The sequence below is a fragment of the Aythya marila genome, assembly GCF_965140915.1.
Source record: "Aythya marila genome assembly, chromosome: 1".
NCBI classification, from domain to species: Eukaryota; Metazoa; Chordata; class Aves; order Anseriformes; family Anatidae; genus Aythya; species Aythya marila.
Window position 1 is genome coordinate 191,847,683 of NC_139042.1, and position 14,835 is coordinate 191,862,517.

The following is a 14,835-nucleotide window of genomic DNA, read 5'->3' on the forward strand; positions in this document are numbered from 1 at the left end:
TGTGATTGCACTGAAGGATCTTCAATCCAGAAAGCTAAGGGCACAGCTCACACTGACAGATATGCCCAAATGCTCTTGAAATCCCCAGAAGGTCCACTACAGCAGGGACAGTGAAAAAAACAGTTTTAAGTTCAACACAAACCACAGTGGCTACTAGAGATGCAAGATGAGGGGGTGTGTATCAAGCTAACAGTTAGCAAACCTCTTCCAAGAACTAGGTTCAGACTAAGTTCTCAGTTTGCAGGGAATCATTTTCCCATTTTTCTAGGCTACCATCCAGGCTAAAGAGGAGTCAAAGACAGGGCACCTTCTCATCTTCCCAATGAAGCAAGGAAATTGCTTCTAAGAGGCAGCAATCATGTGCCCAAAGAGAAAAATTATTGGAAAGGGCCTAATTATATACTACAGTGGTCAGAGGCCACGACTGGAAAGAGGGAGACTTTAGCACCAACCCCCATGAGAAACATCATCTACGTTGTTCCTTTTCTGTTCAGTGCTCTTTAATATGAAATGCAGTAAATGTCCCACTCCTTCAGTAGTGTTGTAAAACCAAATTAAAGAGGGTTCTAACCTTATTTAGGTGCCTGCTCTCAGGAGAGGGCTCATTATAGATGAAGGGGTTTAATGTTTAGCTCTCAGCTCGGCACCTAAATGTCCCTAAGAGGCAGGAGTTCATACATTCATCTTCAGAGATTCCTATGGCTTAACTCTAGGTGGCTCTCTGTACCTACCACATAGGTTTCCTGGATAATCCTCCTGAAGCCCGAAATCTGTGACTGCCTAGGGAATCCACCTGTATTTAAAACTTCCCTTCACCTTTCTGGTGCCAAGATCCTAATTTTTAGGTGCTGTAATGCCTCAGCAGGAGTCACCTCAGCAGAACTCCAGCTCTTGCCATGCTCCTGGTTTAAGTTAACAGGAAAAACTCCACATTTTCAACAGCAGCAAAGCTTGATCAGTGGTGATGCTCAAGAAATTCCAAGTTCCACTAAGTAAAGTGATCCAGGTTCTTTGATGGCGTTAATGAAACAAGCAGCAAAGAGGCAAAGACAGTATCACCACTTTGAGAAATGAATGCTTTACAGTTGGGGTGTATCCATCACTTTCACACAGAGGGTGGTATCACTAAAGAGTTAAAATAGAGAGAATAAATAATATTTATCAAATAGGAACAAAAAGGAACAGGCTCAGTTTATTGCACTGTGTCTAGTTTAAGGGATTTTAGGGCCAGCTAAAGTTTCAGCAATGCTTCCAAAGACATAAATAATTGATCTCTCTGCAATATACTCTGCACTGAACTTTCCTCTCCACTCGCACAGAACTAACGTGAACATCCTCTAAATATTTCAAATAGATCAGTTACCAGAGCAGAGTGTAACCAGCCTATAGCCATTAACATAGTTTATGGAAAATGAAGTGCTCAGAATTAAAGTCTTAGTTTTTCAACAAAATTAGGACAAAAAAAAAAAAAAAATCACACTAGTCACTTTGTGGCTTCCTCTGCAAAGGAGCCTTGTATACATCTTCAAGAAAATAATCTGGGAGAAAATAATAAAGAGAAAGATAAAGGAAGCCTCTAACTTAAAGCATTATTCATGCTCAGGTATCATCCCATCTGATGATTTACTTAGTCACCTTAGATCACTTACAATATAACTAGAACTGATCAGGTGACATAAAAGTTTATGGTGAACAATTCATGAATTTATCTTCGTGTTCAGTTCATTTGTTTCTTCTGATAGTGAGAACAGAAAGCACACAGGAACACGTGTATAATTAAAAACAAAGCCCCGGCAATTTGTACAAAATACAAGCAGATATGCAGCCTGAGATAATTATACCTCCTGCAATGAATCAAATCAACCAGCTTGAGAAAGGAAGGAAAAAAATCCCCTTAAACACTCCATTTTAGTAGGCCTAGGCTTTTCATACAGGCAGTCCTGATGATAAAAGGATCAACTGGGTGCATGATCAGGAAGGTCAACAAACTGAAGAAAGAACTTTAAGTTACTCTTAAGTAACTTAAAGAGTCTTAAGTTACTTAAAGAGTAACTTAAAACAAGAGTCTGGCCTGCCAGTCCCACCAGGCATACCCCACCGAAGGGATGCTTCTGACCTTTATCACAGCAGTGTTACACAGTGAGCGAGGCAGTTTCCCTCTTTTACAAAGATCCCAGCCTTTTCATGGCTTTGCAGCTCACCAGTGACACCTTACTTCAGAGAGATCAAGTGTAGGCAGTGAAGCAGCAATAGGAGAGGCTGCTTTTGCTCTGGGTTTCTGCAATCCTTAGCTGCCCGTGACTTTGCTCTCCAATCCTCTGTGCAACACTTTGCTTTACACAAGGCAGAATGTGACAGCACGTTAACACAGAGACACACCATGTATGTGGACATACAGAAAGTTCAAAACGCATTATAGCCATTTTATGAGCATTTTGTCACAGCTGACCTGGGTGGGCACTGTCTCGGGCTGTGCTGCAGATATAACTTGGCCTTCAGGCCTGTGCTGCACGGCACTTATCACTTGGCCCCAGCACAAACTTTGCTGACTAATCATAAAACAGCTGGAGGCAGCTCCTGCTTGGCACTGGCAGTTACGCCACCTGCGCGTCCTTGTCTTTATCTTGAAGCGAAGCAGCGTGTTATCATGCCAACATCCCTTTGCTTGACAGGAGAAATGATAAATGGAATTGCTTACTTTTAAGAAAGTCCTATCAGAACTCCAGAGACTGTAATGCCAACGAACCTTAGCAGGGATGGGATCAGGGCAGTATGTGACTAGACATCCACCTGATGCTGCAGAACTCTGGGCTCCAAGCACCCAGAAGGACATGGTGGTCACCAAGATGAGGAGGAAACTGGAGCTTCTCACATGTGAGAGAAGCTGAGAGAGCTGGGACTGGCCAGCCTAGAGAGGAGAAGGCTTGCACGTGTTATCAACACTTATATATACCTAAAGGGAACGTGTAAAGACAAAGCCAGGCTCTTTTCAGTGGTGCCCAGTGACAGGACAAGAGGCCACGGGCACACACTGAACACAGGAGGTGCTGCCTGAACACCAGGAGCACTTCTGTGCTGTGCGGGTGACCAGGCACTGACACAGGCTGCCCACAGAGGTGGTGGAGTCTCCTCCCTGGAGATATTGGAGATATCCAGCTGGATGTGGTTCTGGGTGACCTGATGGCCCTGCCTGAGCAGGGGTGTGGATGAGATGACCTCAGGAGGTCCATTCCAACCTCAACCATTCTGTGTTTCTTTGGTTACCTATGCTATCAACTTACTCATTCCCATCTCCAATAAGAGGAATTTTAATTAATGCCTAACAGAGTTTGAATGCCTTTCATACTGGGATCAACAACCAACACATTCAGTGGCACACTGCAATACTGAATCATCCCTTGGAGGCAGTCATTATAAAGCTCACCCAAGGAGGTCTAACCTTTTGCCTACATGAACTTAGACAAATTCTACCTTCAGTGTATGATTTACTCGCTCTTTGTTTTAACTTGTTGGGGTAGGGAGGGTTGAACATTTGTGTACAAAAGCAGCTGATGCTTTTCCCTCTGGGAAGTGGGTAGTTCCTAGTGAAGTCTGCATTGTTTGCAGGAGAATGGAGAACAGGCTCACCATGCTGAATAAAACCTACATTTGCCTCGGAAACCATGGTGAACTGAGGAGGGAAAGAAGGTGACATCCTCAGCCTGCAGGCAGGCAAACACAGGACCAGACCCTAAGGAAGGTGTCTGAATGAGCAGATCACAGAGGCCAGGAGAGGGCTGAAGGTGCAGTTCACACTGAAACTGGGACACAGTCCTGAAACCCAGGCAAAAGACGGATCCTAGAGTGCATGGGAAGGACTGCCACCTTCTCCTCAAGAGAGAGGTGCTGGCTAGGTCTACTATGTGGATACTTAAAAGCACAGGACTCTGTGATGAGTGCTAAAGTAACAAGGCGAGGAAAGGCCTTCTTCCTAGTGGAGAGGATACAGTTGTTAGTAGGGCTTTCAGCTGTCCCCCACCCCAAAGGTCAGCATCTTTTCATATCAAGCTTTTTATATTAAGCAAGGTTGGGTAGATCGTTTTGCCCCTGTGCTTCCCAGTTGTATGCTGCCAAGCTGTCTCCCATAATTTGACAGTATCAGGCATTTGAAGCATACTTTGTGATATTCCTAGGTAAAATATTATTGAAATACTATTTTTCATTCCGTTCATCTATCAGAGATCACTTACTGAACAGCTGCAATGTAGGGCACGAAGCTGGAGGGCACTGGCCAAGCTGGACACAGTAATGGCACTCCTCTGCAGGACCTAGTCAGCTTAAATGCAACCACCAGATTGCTTCCTAACATACAAGCTCATCCCTACCACTCTTAAGTTACACAATGAGCTTAGGTAACCTGTAAGTGACATTTTCCTACAGCACTGCTGTTAAAACTACGTTTTAGAAGAAAGTGAACTTTTTATCTTAGCAAAACGAACCTAGCACAGGTTGTTCTGCTGGATAGAATCTGTAAGAATCAGCCATGTACTTAGCTGCTATAATCTGTTTCATGACTTCGTATTTATAAAATGTTTGTCAAGCTTAACCCGACAATGTACTACAAAAAAAATCAAAGCCTAATTTTCCCAGTTTTTAAATGAAGTTCCATAAACAGTCCAGCACATTGACAGATGCCTCGTAAGTGTTACAAGCAACATGTAATTACTGGTGCTGGATGTCAACTTCTGATACTCCAAATCCTATCAAAAGAAGGAGGTGGAGGCTGGAGGTATTGCAAGCTCATGCTGGCAAGAACAAGGTGTCCAAAATATGCTCTGAGAAACAGAGCAGATGATTGCCAAAGATCCTTGTGGAAATATTCCTGCAAATAGGTGTACTCACAGACAAATATTTAGCTCTGTAATGTTGAGGAAGACACTTCAAAAGAATGTAAATGGAGGAAGTTCTGCAGATTAGTGACACTCACTCTTGTGCAGGAGCCAAAAAAAGATTTATGTGCTTAATACTGAAGCAAGACTCAGAATAGGAGGGACGTTGCTTTGACTACAAGAATGGATTTCACCTTCAGGTTGCATACACGTCATGGTATTTAATCAGCCTTGCAGCTGACAGCACTTTACATTAAACCTTTGTGTATCTGTCACTGAGGAGAAACGCGGTGAGTTACTGAATGGATCTTAATCCTCTGAATGTTTGATTTCTTTCATGGATCACAAATAAAAGGAACTTGGCTTGCACTCTGATTCAAGCGATCACATTGTGCGCTGAGTGAGCCATCTCCATGAGTCTGGAGAAGGAAGCCTCTGCATCCAGCTATACAAAAGGTGGCAGTAACAGAACCTGCTTCGACAGAAAAGACCACCAGTAGTAAGAGGTGATACTGAAATTTCTGTAAATAACACAAGCCTGGACTTCCCTGTTGATTCAAACCCACCTTCATTTGTACCAAGTGTGGTGCTTGCTTCTGCGCTGCAGACAACTGCCCGCTAGGAAATGGGCTGGTCTCCATACGGACCAGAAGTTGAGTACAGGTCAACACATCTTGGTTCCTCACCCACGTTTAGTCCTTTTGGAACCTCCCAGAAGCACAGCTTGCCCCAGACAACGCCCCCATCTGAAGGGATTGAGGCACCAAAACCCCAGAGCGTTTAAGCCCTTCACAAACATCAGTTTAGCTGTGGCCTTTAAGACAGATGTTGGATTCATGCAAATACATTTTAAATCTAAACTCTAAACCCCAATGCAACAAGCTGACTAAAGCCTTCAGTCTGGGATTTCTGCAACTCCTTGCCTAATAAAAGAAAAGGCTTGTAAGCTGTGCTTTAATTAGCTAACTCTGTGTCTGGCCAGTAAGGAAGGCACCTTGCGTGTCTTGAGAGGGAGTAGCAGTTAATCCATAAAGCCATTTTCCACCTCTGACTATTAGCACAGGTGAATCTTGTTCACAATGTGATATGAAAAGGTACTGTACTGATATCCCTGCAATCAGTCAGAATAGAGCAAGATAAAAACCTTCAAACTCTACAGCTGTGAGTGAGCCTTCAGTGGAAACAGAGAGGTCTCCTAAGGATCCTGCCAGGCAAAGCTTCAGCTAACCTCCAGGCAGCAAGGCAAGAACTTCTCTGTTCTACATGAGGCAAGAAAGGACTCCCTCCAACCAATGTGGAGAAGCACAAGCATTTCTACCTGAGTCACGGCAAGATGAAGTAGGAGAAGCTGTGCCCTGGCTGAGGGGATAGTCAAAGGGTCCTCACAGATGCCAGGCCACTCATTTTAATGATGAGCAGAATAGTGTGTTAACCCGCCTTCACTTGCTTCATCTTAAAAAAAAAAAAAAAAAAAAAAAAAAAGAAAAAAACAAAGTAGTAGCTAAAACTTCAGAATAAACCTGTATCAAAATTATCCTGCATAACTGAAGTACATTATCATATGTTTTACGTTAACACCATCTATCACAGGCATTTTTCTCATCTGTCAGGTAAGTGGTGAACTTTGGAAATATGCATATTTAAAAGCAGTGCCATGAACTTGATAACAATAAGTATCACAGAGATGAAGCATGCAAAGGAGCAGATATCTGTACAGCATGACTCGAAATGATGGCAAAGTACTGAAGCAGCGAGTCAACGTGGTGGTACAACATCAACAAAATGCCGATGGGCAATGAAAATTGCCAGTGTGGAGTTGGCATGTGCAGAGTACAGAGTAACTCTGGCTGACCTCCACTAAAGGGATCATAAAGACACAGCTGTGGGAGCTGACAAGAGACATCAGGATGTGTAAAATATAACTTAGCATTGAGACATCTGAGCTTATCTAAATGAGTCGAGGCTACAGGACTTGCACAGGCATATTAGCACAGCCTTTCACTTGGACTTGTCTTATCAACAGCCCACACACTAACGAGAAAGTAGTCTGATGCAGAAGAACTACATACATACACTCCATATGCACATACGTTCGTGTTATATAGGGTACCTGGAAGTGAGCACAGCAATTCTGCAAGATGACATTGTTTAGGTAGTCAACAATTGTCTAGAAAACAAACAACTTCGAATTGCAGTGGCTGCTACTAACTACCCTACTACCTACCTCCACGCTTAAGATAACTCTACAATTACATTGTAATTTGCAAGGTTTCACGTGCTTTTAATGTACAAATTACTCTTAATTTATCACTTGTTTTTATTTATATCACTCAGAACTGAAATACTCTTGTTTGGTCTCGCCCATATGATGAATATGCTTGGACTACTTGAGGCAAATCACCTCAGACATTTGGATTCCTCAGTAGAGCTGAGGAGAGAGAATGTATCTTAGTAGCTGATGCAGTTTTGTTTAGTAGTTGAGGATATTTTTAGAATAGAGAAGGAAAAACACCAGACAGGAAAAGACTTGCAGAGGATCTCATGATAAAACATCAGAAATAGAGCAGACATATGCAAAAACAAGCAGCTTAGGAGGGGCACAGAAACATTTAGTCCGCTATGTTCCATACTGCCCTAGCATTAATAGGGAGACAGCAAGATACAGAAACTTTAATGATGTAGAACAAACAACATTTGATACTGGTACCTCTTTGCTTGCCTCTGTTTTAGTATCTGACAAGCCAGGTATTGAAGGAAAACAATATTAGAGCTCTACTAGAATGAGCAACAGAAGGAGAGAATACAGACCTAGAAGCAGAGAGTAGATCATAGAGGTTGGGAAAGACCTTCAGGATCACCAAGTCCAACCATCAACCTGACCTACCATGTCCCATGACTAAACCATGTCCTTTGGTGCCATGAACCATGTTCTTTCGTGCTACAATGTCACCGTCCTGACTGCTGAGCTGACCAGGGCTGTGTCTTCTATCAGAACACAACATGGAATTAGAGAGAAACTACACCTGCTGCTGGAGAAACACAACCCTCAAAAAATACCCAAATTACAGTAGAAACAAGATTGAGGGAGAAACCAGTGAAAATGGGCATGGAGAATGGAGTGCTCTATGAATTTTGCTACTTTGCTCTACGAATACAAATCAGTGAATCAATCCTCAAGGAAAACAGAGAAAAATACTGATGGATGTGTTTAGGCGTGTGCTGAGAAGTCTGGGGAGTCAGGGTAAAAGGTTAGGGAACCAACAGGGACCGCATGATATATTCCTCCATGCAAATCAGGCACATACAGCAGAAAACAATGAATAATTTATATCAATATCCCAACGGTGATTACAGCTTCACTGCAGCTTCACAGTGGAGAGACACTGAATATTCCTGTGGCGTTGTCAAGGTAACCTGCAAGTATGTAGGTGTAAAATTTTGCTGGCATTTATACCGAAAGGAGAACTACCAAAATGAGAACCAACACACGCAGAATCTGTGTTTCCTTACAACTGAGGAAGCTGAGACTTTCAGTTAGAGGGCAAGAAGAGCACAAGTGTGTTAGGAGGAACTGTATGCTAAAGCTCACTAATTCCTGTCGTCCCATGTTTAAGGTAAATAGAGTAGGAACAGGGCACAGCTTGGGGAAATCAGACCACCTTCACATATGCTGCTGATGTGTTATGAAAATATGTTATTTAAAATAATGCTTCTGAATTCTGATTTGAATCGTGATTCCTTACCAAGCAGAGCACCCCCAAGCATTCCTCTTTTCTGTCCTACCACCTTCTTGACCAGTTAATTAACAGAGTAACGCAAAAAGGTGATTATCTCAAATGAATTTTACTTTGCAAAGGAGGAACAGCAAAGTATAAGAAGAGGTAAAAGAGTATATGCTCTGCTAGTCACTGAGGCTCTAATGAGATGTGATAAATTGTTAAGCTGTGATGATCAGGGGACTGAAGCATCTCTCCTGTGAGGAAAGGCTGAGAAAGCTAGGCCTGGAGACAAAAGAAACGAGAGGGGATCTTATCTTAAGGGAGGGTCTCAAGAGGATGGGGCTAGAGTCTCTTCACTGGTGCCACCTGATAGTACAGGAGACAATGGGCACAAACTGAAACACAAGAAGTTCCAGCTGAATATGAGGAAAAGCTTCTTTACCGTGGGGTGACTTGAGCACAGGCTGCCCAGAGAGTCTACAGAACCTCCTCCTCTGGAGATATTCAAAGCCCACCGGGATGTGATCCTGTGCAAAGTGCTCCGGGTGTCCCTGCCTGAGGAGAAGGGTTGGGCCAGAGGGCCTCCAGGGGTCCCGTCCAACCTCAGCCATTCTGTGACTATGACTCTGTGACAAATCATTCTCATCATACCATAACATTAATCCATTCCTCAGAACGGGCTGTGTTTGTCACCAATATGATGCTGGACTGCTTAAAGGGAAGACAGAAAGTCTCCCTCCCTTTTGCCCACCTCTTTTACAGGCACGTCACAGGCAGTGGTAGACATTCTCACAAAAATCCCTGGGCTTTTCTCTTCCTGCTCCCCAAAAGGGCAGTTTGTCTTATCAATATCCATCAGAACTGCGACTGATTAAGGCCAAATTCTACAGGCCTTGTCCCTGTGTAAGGGGAGAAAAAAATATCTAATATGACTTCAGAGAGGTAAAATCAAAAGAAGCAGGGTAACAATGCTAAGCCCTTGAAAGATATAAAATAGGGACTCTTAAGGCTCTGTTTTAAAGCCTACATAATGCTAGGTAAAGCTAACTACAAAGTGTTGGCACTGGTGATAAACTTTGGAGCATGCAATGAGATAATTCACTCTTTAATAACTCATACCTCTGTGTGTAGCCTTTGAACTCAGCAAAGACATGGTTTCCCATGCATTTTTGCAATGCTACAAACACTGTGATGTTTCAAGCAGAGATGAAACAATAATCTTTTCAGTGAGCTCCTATTTACTGCGGAGTATTTTGTGACTTAGCAGTCACTGTATTTTCCACCAGTCCCCGTGTGCAGATGAGGTTAGTGCATACAACTTGAAGAGGCCAAGAAGGCTGATGCAGAATTACATTCAGCCACAGGCAGAGATGAAGCAGCTCTCACCAGGCTCAGCTGTAACGATATTGATTCACAGAGAGCCATCTCCCATGTCCTTGCAACAGAGACACGTACACAATTACACATGTTGTCCTAATTCACTGCTCTAATAGACATCCATCAACCTGAAAGCCTTTTGCTATGTCCCAGTTTCGTTTACCTATCAAATGAAAGTGTGAGGTAGATGATACCTCACCAGGTGATACCGTCTCACCACCTCCCAAATCCTCTTAATCTGGAGCCCAAATTTTCTCTAAAGTAACACTGCAAGATGTAGATGATGAAATGGAGGCAGGGCACCATCTTTTCCAGTCTGCAATTTTAAAGTTATTTCTAAACAAACAAACAGAAAGTTTTGACCAAGCAGCAATTTGTACAGGATTAATAAGCAAAATGGTTGCACCAGTGTGAACTTCCATCATAAGCTGCTTTAATTTCAGGACTTCACAATGATTTAGTAACCACTGCAGAAATTCTATATGTAATTTGGAGCCAGGGACAGACAAAAAAAACAACAACTAAATGTGTAATTTATATAGGCCACAAATAAATGAGCTGTTAAAAAACCACTCTGAAGTGGAATAAAGGCAACAAAAATTGCCAGGACCACATAAGGCAATCTCCTGAAATGTATAAACCTCAGTTTAAAACTGGATCTCCTTCAAGTCTCTCATTGGTGTCTCTGCTCTGTGCAGTGGTCTCCAGCAGCTGTTTCAGACTTGTGCACCACCTTGAAGAGTGCTACTCCTTCCCTCCCCCAACCTTGAGCACAGTCTGGGACCGTAATTCCCAGACGTTTCAACAAACTCCACCTGTTTGGAAAGAGGGTGGATCCAGACCCTGCCCTTCTTCCTCAGCTGCTCAAACCTTTCATCAGATATTCGGCAAAGGCTCTCAAAGCCCAGCAAGCAAATACGTTGAGCAAAAAGCAGCAGCTCAGAATCCTCACAGTCATCTGATGGCTGTCCTCTGCCAACCCCTTCGTTGCACTCAGTCACACTGACCCACAAATCCCTCCAAGACCAAGTCTCACAGTCCCTTTCGAAATACGAGGTGCTTAAAAGCGACGGGCCATGCTTCTGAGCCCACAGAACCCACACCGAGACAGCTGAGCCCCCCACCAAAGCAGACTTCAAAATATTCAGCCACAACGTGGGGCACTCTTGTCAAAAGAGCCCTCTCTGTCACTAATTGTTGCCCTCTGAGAAGGGAACACCCCTAAAAAATCTTCCAGGAGTGCAGAGCTCATGCAGAGCCAAGGCATGACAATGTCACTCGGATGCACCCTTTCTCCTGGGGGATGGTATTAGGATGGACTTCATGGGATTGACACCTTCAGGGTCCCCTGCTAGTGTGATATGCCAGTCTCCACACGGCTTCAGTCACACAAGGCTGCAGAGATGCTGGCTGAATCTTGGTTTCTGACCAAGAGATCTGAAATGAACAGGTGTGCTGGAGCAAACTCCTCCAGCACCCCAAAGTCAGAGAGAACAGCTAAGAATGAACCATGTTTATGGAAACCAAACCCCAGCAGGTGGGATTCAATCCCCTCAACCAGCACAATGGCAAATCTGCCCGAACACCATGAGTCTACTGATTCTCTGAGAGTAAAGGGGACATCAGTGGGGAGGGCTGAAGGCCTCAGATGTTGCTCTGGGACAGAGATAGGATCACACAAAGAACAAAAGTGGTTGAAATTCAAAATTTTCTGCAACAGGAAAACACTCAGAATAGTTTTTGTTCCACCTATGAAAAATAATGACTTTAGAAATGTCTCACACAACAGGAATTCTGAAATACTGTTCTGAAAAAATTAATAAAGCATTTTGCTCCAGCTATCTGAATGAAGCCCTCAAGCGTCTCGGAAACTGATGACTCAGTGTTCAGTCTGTCCCACAAGGGTGATGCTAGTGAATGTTGTCCTTCACATCTCTTTAGTTCTGATTTCTCTACAGAGTAAAAGCTGGCCAGGTCACTTAAACCAAAAAGTCCACAGCTGGTCACTATCTGCAATCTTTGTTTTCTGCACATTTGATGAACATAGCACCAGACTTCTAGAAAAGCTGAGCATTCACAAATCCAGCTGGAATTACCAGATCTTAATAAAAAATGTGTTATACATGTAGAAGACTTGAATAATCAGTGAATAAGAGCCCTGTACATTTCAAACTGATCATCCAACATTAACAGACACTTCAATAATATGGAATTTGATTTCTGCATGCATCCGTCAGTCAGGAATAAAAAATTGGGATTATAACTCTTTCCAAAATACTAAGGAAAAATAGTTTTCCACAAACATTCTATCCTCTGAAAATTACAGCTAATTATTACTCAGAGCTGCTTCACACTAGTCATTTTGAAGGTAACAGAATAAAAAAAGATTATGTCCCAAATGCCTTATAACAATTAATTGAAGAGAATAAAAATAATCAGTCCTATTTTGTAAGCACCTTATAGACACTAATTTACTTAATTAACCTGTTAGTTTTATGTACCATCTTATTTATATCTCCCTTATAACTGCAAGCTCAGAATGGCAGATACCCAGTAATTATCAACTTAAAACATGCAAGTAACTTTCTCAGACAAACATATGATGAAATATGCCATGCAGCATCTTTCTACACACGTTTTACTTCTTGTTAACCATGATTTACGTATGCCACTGTACCTCAAAGAGGAGACATTTGTGCAGGTATAAACCTGGGACAAAAAATAAGAATTAAACTGCAAAACACTTAACAACTTGCCATAAACTCATAACGCTGTGGTTCTTGCAAAGGTGTTAATGAAAGGCTGTACTTCATGAAGACACAGGTGTAGAAATCTATGGCTTTAGAGCTAACATGAGAGCCATAAAGTAATGGTACTAAAGAAGAAACCTCACATACTTCACCTTCCAACTCCATGTCTCTATTTCATAATCAAGTCCTCTTGATTTTCTGTTAGGAAGACTGCGTGTAGATAGGTAAAAATATATGTACAATTTACTTTTGTTGTCTAACTTGAAAATTAAATTTATTTTCTAGGCAGTAGCATTCAAATAACATAGTGCTTTGTAGGAGAGTCTAGAACATTATATGTGATGTACCATGATTTCAAAATTTTCTCTGGGTAGAACTCCGATGACAGTAGCTGGCAGTAAATTATACATAAATTTGAAAAAGTTATAGATAAATTGTCTGCATTACCTTCAACTGCAGCAAGGAAAATCTATTCATCAGTTAATGTTTTCCATTCAGCTTAATAACTTGTACTTTTTAAACAAGACTACAAACTGTGCCATGAATACTTCTTTTGCCCATGGGAAGAAATGAACTACAGAAAGCAATCAAAGATTCTCAGTGTTTGATTTTGCTTTCACAAAACAACCTAGTTAGAAGTCTCTGAGGAGATATTCAAGATCAACTGCATTAAATTATGTCCAATAGCACGTCAGAGCACAAACGAAGCATAAAAAAGCCGTTTCCCTTTAGTGAAATGAACCTACATTATGAAAAAGGCAATTTGCCGTTAATATCGGATTGGATTCTTGTCTTGCAGTGTAAAAGCTGAAAAGCTGAAGTTTTTACCATTATTATGAACAATTCAAAATTTAGGAACCAAAACATTCTCAGTTATTTTAATCTTTGATTTTAAAATGAAATCAGAATTAAGATTAATTAAGTCTATTTTAAGTGAGTTTCAGATTCTAGTCAGTTCCCTTGATCCCTTGATTCTAGTCAGTTCCCTTGATCCCAATCATAAAGGACTCTTTAGCCATCAGGGAAGCATAGTGTCCATCACAACAGTGTGTGAGCTATCCCTTCTCAGCAACTAAAGGTTTGCATTACCAACAAAAAGTACTCTCTTCTTTTAGCTCTCTCGGTACAGCTGAGGTGGTGCTCACCACCTTATAACCGGACTCTAGATATCACAGATGGGAAATATGAGAAGCAAGGTCAAAATTCATATAACCAGAAAAAAAAAAAAAAAGAAAAAGGTATCACCCTGGGCAAAACACATACCTTTGTGGTATATAAAACATGTGCTGCGGAGGGGGTTTGTAGAGAACTCCTTCATACACAGGCCACAAACCGCTTAGAATTCTGAAAAGCGAACTCTTTCCACAGCCATTAGGACCAGTGATTAGAAGATTCATGCCCTCCTCGACCTACAATAATAATGAAAATGAAAAGATGTCACTGTGCAGTAGCTATGACACAAGGTGCTCTAAGAACCCTAGAGGGAGGTATGCAAGCATTTATATCAAATTATCAACCCTTTTCATTAATCACCTGTACATTTTTTTATGCAAACATTCTGGAAACAGTAGAATTAGCTATAATAATGAAAATAACTTCTATAATGTCCGAGTGTTTCTATATGGTATGCTAATTATATCAAAAGATCAATACATCACAGTCAAAATCAATTATTCTAATGTGGATCAGGTCCAAAGTTACTGATGGCATACAGAGCAGTACTATGCCCATCACTAATACTAATTTAAGCTACGCAAAGATCAAATGATTTGGAAAAATTACTTCATGTTGTCCTTTCCTACTTAATTAACAGTGTTATTTTGGGTGCAATACACTTGGTTTTATTCATTTACATATTAACATGTGTACATAGGAGTATATATTTATGCATAATCACGTCAATGTTTTATATAAATATACTGACTGTAACATTACATTTTTTGTTGGCTTTGTCTGCTAAATAAATAAATAAATACTGACTGCTGAACAAATAAATAAATAAAACTGTTTCCTTGACTGTAGAGTTGTAATTTTACAATTCTGAAATTCCTACACTGAAGCCATAGGAAGCCCTGCTATAAGTAGGCCCCTGTCCTTCTAGCTTCTAATGCCTGTACTGCA

General features: G+C 41.6%; 1 protein-coding gene across 1 annotated transcript in view; it reads right to left on the bottom strand.

Annotated features, from left to right (window-relative positions):
- Positions 1–14,835, bottom strand: part of ABCD2 (ATP binding cassette subfamily D member 2) — a 46,327-nt gene that overhangs the window by 18,313 nt on the left and 13,179 nt on the right. Inside the window, exon 6 of the mRNA XM_082755334.1 lies at positions 13,978–14,123. Coding sequence (XP_082611460.1) covers positions 13,978–14,123 — 146 coding nt within the window. The remainder of the gene's footprint in view (positions 1–13,977; positions 14,124–14,835) is intronic.